Source organism: Ovis canadensis, chromosome 12, assembly GCF_042477335.2.
Source record: "Ovis canadensis isolate MfBH-ARS-UI-01 breed Bighorn chromosome 12, ARS-UI_OviCan_v2, whole genome shotgun sequence".
In the NCBI taxonomy this organism is placed as follows: domain Eukaryota; kingdom Metazoa; phylum Chordata; class Mammalia; order Artiodactyla; family Bovidae; genus Ovis; species Ovis canadensis.
This window is the reverse complement of record NC_091256.1, coordinates 82158992-82173273: the sequence shown is the minus strand read 5'-3', so window position 1 is coordinate 82173273 and position 14282 is coordinate 82158992. Positions and strand designations below refer to the sequence as shown.

Below are 14282 nucleotides of genomic sequence, written 5' to 3'. Positions count from 1 at the left end.
ACTGCAGCCTACCAGGCTCCTCCGTCCATGGGATTTTCCAGGCAAGAGTACTGGCATGGGGTGCCATTGCCTTCTCCCAGTGAATATAAGGAGAGAAATATTTCAAGGTAGCATTTGATTCTAGATCTAGAATTCAACTTCCTACCACCTTCTTTACCTGTGCATCAGGTAGTGTTGCTTAAATATATGGCAATATTTTTAGCACGTCGAAAAGAAAAGATCTGGGGCTCGTCGAAGAGAAATGGAGATTGGGGTCCACTAAGCCAAAGACAAGACAAGCTGTGCAGTTCACTTATTTTTATTAGGCATCATTATACAGAAAGCACCGGACAAAGAACTAAGATGACCAACATTTCTGGTCTTTAAGAAGTGGAAAATGTGGATGGAACCTGTAAGAGATCCTAGTAAGAGTAAACTGCCAGTCCTCAAATCTACAAACTTCTGATCAGCGAATTCATACTCGTCCTGTTGAAGCAGTTCAAGGTCTCCGGCTGAAAAAGCGAAAATTAGTAAGATGTTAAATTGGGAATGAGAAACCTTTTCTTGGAGGATGTGGATTTGGGAAAGGCTTTCAAGTAGTAGGCACCAGACACTCCGAACTCGCGCTAAAACAGCTCTCAGGAACTGTGTTGCCAGAACCTTGAGAGAGCTGTAAATTTACCCGGTAACTTCCAAGTGCGCGGCTTAGAGCCAGAGAGGCTCCAAAGCCCGCCCAAGAGTCCAGCATCTCGCTCCCATTGGACAAGCTCGTTTCCTCGCCTTCCTCCGCGGGGGGACTTCAGCCATCAATCACACGGCTTGTTGCTCCACCCCTTTCCAGTGACGTAACACTTGGCACGCCTTCTCGCTCCAGCCCTCAAGCTCCCCACCAGTCGCTTCAGCTTCTTATTGGCCAGCAGAAAGGGGAGGAAAGGGTACGGGCCTTCTCTTTTGCTCTCTAAACTCCCTCCTCTAGTTTCCCGGTCTCCTCATAGGCTGTCCACGAAACCATAGCCTTGAGCTGTCGCGCAGGCGTGCACAGACGCTCGTTGCTGGAGCCGCACCTCCCCTCAAGCCTTCGAGAGTTACGCGGTTGTGACGTGAGAGGGGCACTCCGCTAAGCCGTCTTCACTTACGATTGGCTGTGGTCGAGGTCCGTCACGTAACCACGCCCCCTCTCTCCGCCCAACCTCCCAGTTTGATAAGACCTTGAAAAAGGCCACGCCTCAGCCCGTTGGGCCGCTTCACCCTGCGATTGGCTGAGGGAGCTGGCATGCTTTCCCACCCCCCCACCCCGCAACTCCTTCCCGAGCTTCCGAGAGGCTGGCCGGACCCCGCGGAAGTTGTCAGTCAATCTCCTCCCTCCCCATCCCCCGCGAGGCCCCGCCCCTGGGCCGCGCGCCCCCAACGCGCGCGCGCACACGCGCTCGCACTCTCCCTGCTGCCGCCCGCCCCTCGCCTCTCCCAGCACCTTCTCAAGTTGTAGCGGCCGCTCGCCAGGGGTTCTCTGTGGGCGGCGGAAGGGCGCGTGGGGGAGGGGGTCCGGACCGCTGGGCGCTTCGAGGAGCGAGTGTGTGTGTGTGTGTGTGTGTGTGTGTGTGTCCGCGCGCGCGCGCGCGTGTGTGTGTGTGTGTGTGCGCGCGCGCGCGCGCCCAGGGCCGGGGCGGCGGGTCACCGCCCCGGGAGATGAGGGGTCGGCGCTGACAGGGAAGAGCGCCGGCGGTGGAGACAGCGGCTCAGAGGGGCCCCGCGATGGCAGCGCCTCGGGAGGAGGCTCGAGACAGGGCGGGCTGCCCTGGCAGCGGCCACTGAGGTGCTGGCGGGCCAGCCGCCCGGGGACCCGGGCCGCCAGGGACGAGAGGCGCGTTCGACGTCCGCGTCCTCGCCTCAGTTGTCTGAACTTAGGGCTCCCGTCCACCCGCCCTCGGAACTCGGGAGTCAACAACTTCTTCACACACCACCCCCCCTCCGCCCCCGCCAGCTCCGGGGAGCTCGCCGAGCGGCGGGGACCGGGAACCTCCGGCCCTGAGATGCGGCCGTGAGGCGTCGGCGGGCGGCGAGGAGAGAGCTTGGCGGGCGCCCGGGAGCGGGAGGGCGGTGCGGCTGGGGGGCACGGGGCGGAGGGGCGCGAGCTCCTCGGCGCCTCTCCCCCGCCTCCTCCTCCTCCTGCCGCTGCCCGTTCCGTGCTAGCCGCAGCCGGAGCTGCCAAGCGCCAGGGCCGCGGAGATGTCGTCGTCGTCGCCGCCGCCGCCGCCGGCGGGGGCTGCCAGCGCCGCCATCTCGGCCGCCGAGAAAGTGGACGGCTTCACCCGGAAATCGGTGCGCAAGGCGCAGAGGCAGAAGCGCTCGCAGGGCTCGTCGCAGTTCCGCAGCCAGTGCAGCCAGCCGGAGCTGCACCCCTTGCCCCAACTCAAAGGTAGGTAACCTCCGAGGGCGCAACCCGGGGAGGAACGCGCGGGTTCTCCTCGGCGCTGCCGGAGCCTTTGCTTTCTCGGGCGCGGGGGTGGGGGGTTCCTTCTGCCCACCTGGGGCTCGCGTTCCCCAACCTTCCTTGGCGTCCTCCCACCGTCTTTATGATTCAGACAGGTTTGATGTTAAAAGAGTCTTGCTGTTTCTCCCCGCTCACTTATCTGGGTTCACTTTAACTCTTCCCTTCTTGGAGGAGGCCAGCACCCCTCCCTCCCCACCTGCGCGCTCGGGTTCCTGCCCTTGGGATTGCAACTCTCCTCCTGAGTCTGGAGGGGTAGACTTTTTCTTATTTCAGTCTTCTTCCTCGAGTCTTGCCCTTCCCCATCTTGTTGTAACAACCTGTCTTACGTTCCGACCTTCACTTTTCTGAGACCTGCCTCCTCTTTTCGGCCTCTCAGTTAATCTGTTGCTTTTCCAGTTATAAAGCGTCTTTGCGCACACTGTAACTTTTACTTTCCTCTGATCTTTCCAAAGAGTCTTCGGACTAGGGATCCTAATGCGTACACCCGTTAAGAGTTACCTGCCTTTAGATTGATTTATAAAGAAAAAGCCTAAAAATCTAACCAGGGTAGTGTCTTACTTACTGGGTCATTAGATTTAAATGTTACTCTTTAGCCCAAAGAATGGAAAGATTTAAAATATTGTCTGAGAAGATACACACGGTAGAGTTGGAAAAGTATTAAGGAGTAGGTCGTGGTGCTTTGCAATGAAATGGGAACTTTGTTCGCCAAGCAGTGATTCCAGGGATTCTGTAGATTTGTACAGTAATTCAAATTGGTGTCCATGCCTAACGCCTTACAGAACTTGGCACTCCTTCTGGCTCACTTACTTTTCCCACTAGGTTTAGAGGATTAAAAAAAAAAAGAAATTGGTTCCTGACGTTCTAGTTTATTTTTTTTGTGGATTACTACCTTTTAATTTTATAATTTTAAGGTCTTTGCTTTTTATGAGATAGACATTGTCTTGGAACAAGATGATAATGGTCCTAAACATTTGAATTTTTTTTTTTCTTCAAAAGAAACCTGATAGAAATCTAGATCATCTGTTTTGCAAGACCAGGAAATGAAAAGTTTTTGTACCGAAATAGATAATGTTCAGGAGGTTTTCGATCAGTTTCAAAGAGCTCCTGCATCCGGTTCAAGGCCAGCCTGGTTCTGATTTGTCTTTAGGCCTAGGAATCCAGTCTTAGTTTGGCCAGGAGTCTAAAGAAAACCCCAGATCAGATCACAGTTGACCTGCAGTAACTTTGGAGCCCCATTCACATCCTACGCTACCCTGCTTCTTGGGGTGCTTCTAAGCATACCACTGCCAGAATCAAACTGGCTTTTGAAAGAAAGTTTTATTTAAGATGAGTAGCCTGTGGTACTGCATTTATCATTTGCTCTTTAGTATACAAAAATTGTTCAGACATTGGCATCATAGCCTACAGTAGACCACGAATGGTAGATGTTGCCAAGACTTTAATTCTTGAGTGATGTCATAGCTATAAAACAATATTATCTTTCTTGTTAGGACATTGAACTGCTATTCATGAATTTGAAATTTTAAACTTAACTAAAACATCATAGTTATTTTTACATTTTTGGTTTTTTTCCCCATTAAATTGGCAAATTATTTTTGCAGTTTGAAGGTTTGGTGCTAGTGTTAGTGTTTTTCTTTCATATGTGTTTACTTTGCTTTTCAGTAAGATATTGTGGTTCTTTATACTGTCTTTTTCATTTTTTATCAATTTTTATTAGAGTGTAGTTGCTTTACAATATTGTGTTAGTTTCTACTGTACAACAAAGTGAATCAGTTCTACATATATCGTCTATTTTTTAGATTTCCTTCCCATTTAGATCACCACAAAGTACTGAGTAGGATTCCCTGTGGGTTCTCATTATCTATTTATTTTATACACAGTAGTGTATATATGTCATTTTCAATCTCCCAGTTCATCCCACCACCCTCTTCCCTGCTTGGTGTCCATGTTTTTTCTCTACATCTGTATCTCTGTTTCTGCTTTGCAAATAAGTTTATCTTTATATTGTCCTTTTATATATAATACTTATTTGTATTTAATAAAAATAATTGAATATTAAACATATATTGATAGTTACTTCAAGCCAAGAGATGCAACTTTATTTTGCTTTTAAAAGCCTAGCAAAAATATACAGTCAGTAATCATCTAAGTTATATGGTGTATAGTTCAACAAGTTGAAGGTGCCATTGAGTGTTTTATTTATAGTATTTTGCTCACTAGTAGAGAAAATTAAAATTTTAGATTTAATCTATGTGTTTTGCATGAAAATATAGTATCTTTATAAGGAAATTTATGTATTCAGGATAAATTTATGTAAATTTAATTGAGGAATAAGATTCTTACTTAGATTACCCACCATTAGGAAAAAGGACTTTTACTCCAGATGCCAAAATGCTTGAAAAGTGGTTTTTTAAAAATTCAGTTGCTTCACTTAGAACTTTGGCAGTGTCCTTGATACCACACGCTGTGTGCTTTTTCTGTCAGTAGTAGTTTTTTCCATTTGTGGCCTTAACAAAAACCAGTAGAAAGCCCTGTAATATGTGTATGAAAGAGAATTTTTCTTCCTGCTCTGAAATACCATCTTACAGTGGAGTGATTCAGATATCTGTGGGCATCCAAGATCTTTTCAGTGTTTATACCAACCTGCTTATGTTACACTTTGTCCACATGGATCTGAGCTGGAAAGGTGCCAGCTATTTTCCTCAAAGCATATTGTGGGTAATAAAAATAGTCCCACTTTTTCATCCAAAGAAGTTTATTTGTGCAAAATAACTTAGTAAGTGGGTTGCAAAATTTTAATGGTAAAAATGTTCAGAGAAAATTATGTTTTATTGGATAAAGTATTTTAAAAACAAGCCTTGTTAAAAGGAGTTTTAAAAAATGAGAAACTGTTATATAGGCCCTCAATCTGCCTTGTATAGCTTAAAAACAATTTTTTTTCCAAAACACTTGAAATTTGTTATGTTAGTTCTGTAAGTTCTGTAAGTTCCTCTGAAAACTAAGTATGAGAAAATAAAAGTAGGGACAGTCTATCAATCATCTCTCTGTATTTATGTTTACATTAGTATTGTACTTAATTTTTCTACCTTAAACTTTTCCTCTAGTAACCAACAGTTAGGAAACTTTTAACTTTAAAAAAAAAAACCACCTGTTAATGGGAAGTTTTTCTCTCTGTTTAACCTGTTTTGTGTCTCTGAAAGAATTGGTTTGGTAGAATAATAGATGTTACACAGTTATATAACAACATTTATAAATTATACTTTTCTTTACATTTTAAAATTATAAGAACAATATCGATCATAATAAGTGAAACAGTCCAAAAAGTTGTGTAATACCTAATCCCGGGTATCTGTTTCTTTTTCACACCTACTGAGGTAATGTTGTGTGAGAATCCACTACCCTGTATTTTTACAAAAATTGCATATCATTGTGTTATCCCAGCAACTCTGTGCAAGACCAATATTGTTCCCAGATGTGACGTTGAGACTTAAAGAGCTTAGTTTCAGGCCTGTGATTATTTCTCTGGATGGCAGTTGACACTGGTACCCAGGTTAAATGATTTCAGTATTTTTGCTGTTAACCTGCTTTATGAACATTTGAGCAGGATGATAATCGAGTTGGGTCATTGGGGTCAGCCCTGGGTCAAAGGTAAAAGTTTAATCTTTCTGAGTTGCTTTCCTTATCTGTAAAATGGGGATAAAACCTTCTATCTCCCTAGGATTGTAGGGCTTATGTGAAATAATGTAATTGGTTCCTAAAAATAGGCAAAGAATATTAGTTCCCATTCTCTTTGATATTTGAAAATCCAAATTAAAAGTATTTTTTAAATGAAGGGTTCACATAAATAGTAAAACTTTGCTAGTGTAAAGTATAAATTATTTATAATCAGATCTCAGATGTGATCTATGTGCACTGAGGTGAAGCCATACATCAGCATAAGTGTGGATATGGAAATAGGGTAAATGACTTTTTAAATGTTGAATGCTATAGTTAGAAGTTTTTTTTTAATCAAGCAAAGAAATTGAATTAACCAGTAGAATGATATAGGTGTGAGTCTCTCATAGGAGGCAGACCGTAAATGGCAAAGAACAGAAACTGGCGTTGAGATTAAAGTCTGCTTCAGATGAGGTAAAGAATTTCCCAAATTTCCTCAGTTTCTTGGTTGTTATATTCTTAGAAGTTGGGTCCTCCTGGAGGTATTAAGGCTTGTAGTAGTGGTGTTCATTTGAAGAGTTCCCTTATCTTTATGGAACACTTTTTGTTTGTTTGTTTTTCTTGATGTATGTGGTTGCAGAGTCGGACATGACTAAGCAGCTGAACTGGTGTGGTCTTTAGGGTATCTGGTACAAGAGCACTGACATGATTTGAAATTTCCTAACTAATGACTTTTTTTGTGCTGGTGAGGAACACTACTCACTCAACTTTTAAGGTTTGTAGATTTTTTCCCCCAAAGTTAATTTCATTCATCTAAACCCAGAACCCATTTTAGTAATTCGGATAGCATTAAAGGAGAGTTGAAATTCACCTGAATATGTTAAAAGTGTGTTTACAAAGGAATATATAACATTTTAGTCATTTTACAGCTATCTTCTGGAAGTATTAATAATACCATATTTCTTCTAGTCAACTTACATTTTAATTTTTAAAAACTTTTAGGATATACCTCTAGAGAAATTAATATAGTGTCATTGTTGACCTTCACATGAAGGAAAAACTTTTCCATTTAAGTCTTAATTTAACATTTTCAGAATTCCTGTTTAGGGTCAGATTTCTTTTTCCCCCAGTTTTATTACCTCCTCTGATTCTCAATTGAACTTTGCATCCTTTTATGAAGTGCCTGTAAAGTAAGACTCCAGTTAAATGTGTTTAAGTAAAATAGTGTGATCACTGGGACAGAGTACCATCCGGTAAATAGACTGAAGTTGTCTTCATGCATTATTGATGAGTCACAATCACTTTGGGCTGGTTGGTTAACCCTTCTGAACTTCAGTTAATCATTTTTACTTGTAAGAATAGTATTTTCCCTTGATACAGTCTTGAAGATGAATTGGTCTTTAGTGAGTTAAAGACTTTGGATGACAAAGACAGGTTTATCAACAAAAATAATACATTTGGGAAATAATAGATTTTTGAATATTCTTTGAATTTTAACTTTTTTAAAATTGTAAAAAGACAGGGGTGAAGACTAGCTTATTTTTATTTATATGTGTTTAGCAGGGTTGTCAACCCTGGCTGCGCTCTTAGTTTTAAAAAACATCAGTGCCTGGGTCTTACCCTCAAGTGACTCTAAATAAATTGGTCTAACTAGGTTGCAGGCATTTGTATTTTTGAAAGCTCTCAGAATGATTCTAATGTGCAGCCAGGGTTGAGAATCACTGGTTTGACATTATCTGTCTATTGATTTAATTCATTAATTGAGACTTTGTGCTTTTCTGTAGATATTCATGGCTCATTACCCAGCCTGTTAACATTTCCTGCCCTCACTTCACCTGCTGCTATTTACTTTTCACTCTCTTAACTTTGCTGCCCCCTGTGGCTAATCAGCTGCTTTCCTGAAGGGGGAGAATGCTGTTGGATTCTGGAGTTTTAGGCGTGATCTTTTGTAGTTCGTTGTAGTTAGCGTAATTAAAACTCCGCTGTTATCCTTTGATACAAGGTGATCAGGTTTGTTTTTTTTCTGTGATTTTTGGAGCTGTGGCTGAGCTGTCAAGCAAAAGTGAGAACATAAGAAAGCAGTTTGCCTAGTTTTAATCCCGTCATCCAGGGTAACATAATCCCAACCAATCTGGAATGTAAAACTGCTGGATGTTCACAGCAGTGTTCCACCTCTTGAAGATTTAGGACTAATATAACTACTGTATAAATTGACTATTAGGTGTTGAACAAATGAGATATTGTTGATCATAACTGTGTTTTTGGTAATGCCTTATATTTATTTAGCATCAAGTAATGTTTTTCCTGTGGTTGCCTTGGCAGCACATATACTAAAATTGGAACTATAGAAGATGAGCATGGCTTCTGCACAAGGATGACACACATTTGTGAAGCATTTCAGAATTTTGCAGAATAAACAGAGCATTTTGAGGCGGGGGGAGAGAGAAATTTTTTCTTTAGAGGGTTTTCACATCTGTCCTCTAAATCTTGACCATAGTCTTTAACTGAAGGTAGGGCAGCAGTGACCTGGGGCCGTTTACATTTTATAACTGTATCTTGTCTTTGGCATTTCTGCCAGCCAGTTTGAATAATACCCGTGTTTGCTGATTTGCTGTTTTGAGTCAGTGTCAGTCATTACCTAGTGAAGTCCTCTCTCCAGAATGAGATGGTAAGATTTTTGTGAAAGCAGAAGTCACCTGTGTTTTCATATCCTGTTATAGTACCAAAGTACAGTGTTCTGTGCATGACAAGTATGACCATGTAGGCTGTCACTGTTTTGATTAAGAAATTACCTGTTAGCCCTCCCTTTACACCTTTATTCAGGGTTTTTTTTAAGTAAATTAATTTTGGGTTTTTAATACCATGATAAATAGTAGATATAGTTTTGGAACAGATGATTGTTTGCTCCTGTATTTGGGGCTTTGCCTGGAGAAGGAAATGGCAACCCACTCCAGTATTCTTGCCTGGAGAATCCCATGGACGGAGGAGCTTGGTGGGCTACAGTACACGGGTCACAAAGAGTCGGACACGACAGAGCGACTTCACTTTTACTTTCACTTTGACTTTTGGGGCTTTGCCAGTGACGGGTGTGACATGTAACATTATTGCTGGGGAAGGTACTGTGTAAGATCTGTGTGGAAAAGTAATACTGGGTTGACTTCCAGATGTGGACAGCTATATATAAATACCAGATAAACTGAAATAACTAATTTCCAGTAGTTTCTAAATTTAAGGTTCAGTCTTTATTTATAAAGATGTCCTTGAAGGAGATGAAAGGAACAGATTTTAAATATATAATTACTTTTAGTGCATTATTATGTAACAGGTAACCCGCGTGATGTGCCAAAAGAGTTTTACTGGACAGACTACATTTATATGAAATAAGTTGTACTTGTCTGAGCAGGATATTCACTAATAAGCAGTTTCAGACCACTTTTTATGTATATGTTTTTGAACTCTTCCCTGAAGAAATTTATTCATGTGGGTTTTTGTGTGAGTAATGGTGGATTTTAGAAATCCTGCAGTTTTGATCATATTTCTTAAAGAAACCTATTAGGGTTTTCTGGTAGTTTGCTGAGTATCATAGGTTCACATAAAATCCAGAGAACTTATTTCTAACTTGAATACTGAAGGCAAGGGATTTCTTGGGAACTCACTCCTCCTACTGGAATGGTGCTGCTAATTGCATTTACGGTTCCCTTACTGTGCTGTTGTGTCTAGTTGAGCCTCCCAGTGCTGAACGGGACCTCAGGAGTCATTCTGGTTTAGCTTTCATTGGGAAAGAGTTTCATTGTTCTTCAGCAAAAGAGACATAGATGTGTAGAACAGTCTTTCGGACTCTGGGAGAAGGAGAGGGTGGGATGATTTGGGAGAATGGCATTGAAACGTGTAATATCATATAAGAAACGAATCGCCAGTCCAGGTTCGATGCAGGATACAGGATGCTTGGGGCTGGTGCACTGGGACGACCCAGAGGGACGGTACGGGGAGGGAGGAGGGAGGGGGGTTCAGGATGGGGAACACGTGTACACCCATGGCGGATTCATGTTGATGTATGGCAAAACCAATACAATATTATAAAGTAACTAAGCTCCAATTAAAATAAATAAATTTATATTTTAAAAAAACCTATGCAGACCTGGGTTCGATCCCTGGGTTGGGAAGATCTCCTGGAGGAGGGCATGGCAACCCCCTCTAGTATTCTTGCCTGGAGAATTCCCCATGGACAGAGGAGCCTGGCAAGCGACAGTTCATGGGGTTGCAAGAGTTGGACACGACTGAGTGACTAAGCACACACGCACACACATAAAATAAACATGTTATTTTCTCACCACAAGAGCCTTCTTTAAGGTAGGGAGAAAAAGTATAGGGTTTTTAAGCTCTTAGATGCTCCCTCAGAATCTGCTTAGTTAGTGAGTAAACTGCACAGACAATAACTAAAAAAATGTTAGCTCTATGAAACCAGAATTTTTTTAAAGACTGGACTTAACTTGTAGTAAAGGAGTGTAAAATATTAACTCTAGCTTCAGGAATGATACATTTTCTCTGTTTGATTGGTCTTTGCCTTTGATTCGCATTCACTGATAAAGGATGTTCTAGAATTAAAATTATTATCAGATGATGATAATTATTTGAACTCATGGTTAATCCTATGCCTTTAAATTTATAAAGTAAAAATGATGAGACAGTTTTTCTCATAAGCTCTGAATTTTGATTTAGCAAAGAGGGGTGTCTTTAAAACAATTTTCTAAACAGACTTTTCTAAAGATAAACATTTGTTGAAGTCATAAGTAAAATAAAATATAACTTCTATAGGGATATATGCTTTTTTTTTCACTTGCAGTACTATTCTTCTTTTAATTAGCCAGAGGAAAAATATTTTGTTTGCCTGCTGTGAAACTGGAAATATGCTTTGCTTTCAAAATCTAATACATGGATTCATGTCAATGTATGGCAAAACCAATACAGTATTGTAAAGTAAAATAAAGTAAAAATTAAAATTTAATAAAAAAAGAAAAAATCTAATACAGAAATATTTTCCTCTTTGATGTTCATAGTGCTTAAATTTTAGGTGAACCATTGTAGAGGTTAAAATTTTACTCAGTAAAGTTAATAAAATGATGAATGCTTTTTCTTTTGAAATGTCTTTAGGAGCTTGTGGTCTGGTGGGGTACATCTAGACATGTAAACTGGTGGTTTCAATTAGCGACAAGTGTTGTGATAAGAGTAAGCAGTAAAAGCCTAGGGGAGTGTGTAAGGGACCCAAGTCAATTTTGTGTAAGAGGAGAAAGATCAGGGAAGTCTCCCTGGAGAAAGTGACAGGTAAGCTGAGACCTGCAAGGCTAGACGTGTTAGACCAAGACAGGTGGGTTCTAAGAGGCCTGCCAAGGACAACGTGGGCATCCTTAGAGGTAAGTAAGTGGCTGTGATGTGCTTGTCTCTTTGCATGCCCATGGGCTGTAGCCATGGGATTCTCCAGGCAAGAATACTGAAGGGGGGTTGCCATGCCCTCCTCCAGGGGATCTTCCTGACCCAGGGATTGAACCCTGGTCTCCTGCATTGCAGGGTTCTTTACTATCTGAGCCACCAGGGAAGCCTGTAAATGCTGGCACAGTAACACAAGCAAAAGCTAATGGTCTCCTTGTCTAAGTAGGAGTGAGTGATATCACAGGAGGGACTTGGAAAGAGGGAAAAATCAATGATGATACATTCCTGACTTGGGCAACTAGATGTATAGCAGCAGTTTACTGGCAGGGAAAAAGAGTAGACGATCAGATGTGGGAGAAGATAGTGGTTCTACATGTGGGACGGGTTGAACTACCTGTGGAAATAGAAGTGAAGAGTCAAGTAGGAAATTTGATATTTGGGTCTGGAGCTAAGTAGAAAGAGCTGTGCTAGGAATCAGCATTTAGAAACTTTAGATTAAAGATGATTTTTGAAGACATGCAAGTAGAAGCAGATGCCTACTGGAAATGTACAGTACAAGAAAAGGGCAAAGAATATCATCATTTAGATGATGATCAGAGGAAAAGGAGCAGCAGCTTGAGTGGAAGATAAGAGAGAGTAGGGACAGGAGAGGGTAGGGACAAGGTGGTCAAAGGAAGAAAATGTGGTTTAAATAGGGATGAGGTGGGGCCAGTAGCAGTCAGAAGAGTGGCTGACAGGCCAAATATTTAAGCACTGAAAACCTTCCATGGGAACGTTGGTGACTCGAGATGCATTTCAGAGGGCTGATGATCTTGAGACCAGAGTTCTCTAAGGTGGGGAGTGAATGGAAATGGCGAGCCAAGTCAGTAAGTATGGACATCTCTTTCAAGAAGTTTGACCAAAAAAAGTATCACTCGAGCTGCTGGGTGGAGAATGGATTGTAGCAGAACTAGGTTTTTAGAAGGAGGGCCAGTCAAGAGTTTGTTTTAATAGGCTAGATGAGATATGATATGGCTAGGGCTGGGTGGTAGCAATAAAGATGGAGAAAAAGAGATGTGTTCAAAGTACAGCTAAGCTGGGACCTGTCGATGAATTATATGGAGGAGATGGACAGACAAAGGTAGGAGTCAGAGATATTTCCCAGGTGTTTTAGCTTGGACAGCTGCTGCTGCTAAGTCGCTTCAGTCGTGTCCGACTCTGTGCAACCCCATAGACAGCAGCCCATCAGGCTGCCCTGTCCCTGGGATTCTCCAGGCAAGAACACTGGAGTGGGCTGCCATTTCCTTCTCCAATGCATGAAAGTGAAAAGTGAAAGTGAAGTCGCTCAGTTGTGTCTGACTCTTGGCGACCCCATGGACTGCAGCCTACCAGGCTCCTCCACCCATGGGATTTTCCAGGCAAGAGTACTGGAGTGGGGTGCCATCGCCTTCTCCAGCTAGCTGAGTGCATAGATCTACCACCACTGAGAAGGAATACATTAGGAAAAGAACCAATAAAGAGGAAAAATTCAGAGTTATAATTTAGACATTCTAAGTTTGAGATGTCTTTCAGAAACCTGGGTATAAATATCAAATAGACTTTTGGATGTGTGAGTCAGAGAGTGCCCATTGGTAATTTCTGTAACTTCTAAACATGAATTAAAAGATGTTGAGATTGTTTATTAGAAAATGTTAGTAGTTTGAGATGCTGACCACTATATCTTTTGGCCAAAATGGGATTATCTAGCCCCATTGAGTGCAGTGTCTGTATAAGACATCATATAGTGGTAAGATATCCTTGATATATGTGTGAGGTGATCACAAAATATGTTGGGACAGGTGCGTGAATAGGGTAAGTTATTTAATTGACCGTTTTCTGCCTTTAGACTAGAAGTTAAATACTTTAGGACCTAAGATCCATAACTTCCTTCCCAGTATTTAGGCATTCAGTGCTTGGTTTTAATATTTATTGAGTGAAATAATGAAGCAAATGCTATTAAATTGATTTAAAGAAAAACACCATTTTGTGCCATGCAGTAATTTACAATTTTATAATGATTTATTATTGAGTGATAGTTTACGTACAGCTCCAAATTGAGCATTTTGTTGATGAAGAAACCAGAACATATAGGTTTATTTCTTGTGCAAGTCATTTATAACTTCATCTTCTCAGTTAATTCCTCCTCTTTAATGTGAAACTGAAGATATGTATTGTTTGCAGTAAAGCAAAATTAGCACTTTATTTTTTATTTTTAGCACTTTATGTTCTAAACAGTGCAAAGGAGAAATAGTTGAGAGCCTTACAAGAAAGATACTGATTTCTTACAGGACCTGGGCAGGTAGGCCAGTACTGAACATAGGTTTTTCCAAGACCCTGTAAAGCAAAAGATCTTTACGTCTCAAATTCTCCTGGAATAAAAATGCTTTGTTGATCTTCTTTGCAGGTCTTCCTTTCAGCACAGTTCTTCCATTTTTTAAGTAACATAAAGTTTTTCTGTAGAAGAAATTGGAGAGTATCTGTTTTATGAATGAGTACTGAGAAGCAAGATGAAGTGAACTTTTATCAGCACATTTGTGTCAGCTAGATTTATAATTTGGTGTCTCAGTTAAAAGTTATAATCTGTAATTAGCAGCTTTGAGGAATTATGGAATTGTTATGGGATATCACAAACTGATTAAATTCTGTCCACTTATTTTTTTCCTCTCTGTTCCCTGCTACACATGCTATGTACAAATAGTTTTGAAAAAAATTT

General features: G+C 41.5%; 1 protein-coding gene, 1 long non-coding RNA gene and 1 pseudogene across 3 annotated transcripts in view; 2 read left to right on the top strand and 1 right to left on the bottom strand.

Annotated features, from left to right (window-relative positions):
- Positions 1-282: 282 nt before the first annotated feature.
- Positions 283-1079, bottom strand: LOC138415748 (uncharacterized). The gene is made up of 2 exons (XR_011247391.1): positions 662-1079; positions 283-491 (listed from the first exon to the last, which is right to left on the bottom strand). It is a non-coding gene; the product is annotated as an uncharacterized lncRNA (long non-coding RNA).
- The window catches only part of PPP2R5A (protein phosphatase 2 regulatory subunit B'alpha), a 77260-nt gene continuing 63975 nt past the window's right edge, over positions 998-14282 (top strand). Inside the window, exon 1 of one of the 2 annotated variants that reach the window (XM_069544205.1) lies at positions 998-2395. In XM_069544205.1, the coding sequence (XP_069400306.1) occupies positions 2206-2395 (190 nt within the window). In that variant the 5' untranslated portion in view covers positions 998-2205. The remainder of the gene's footprint in view (positions 2396-14282) is intronic. The other variant, XM_069544206.1, reaches the window with a different exon arrangement.
- Positions 8431-8531, top strand: LOC138416745 (U6 spliceosomal RNA; annotated as a pseudogene).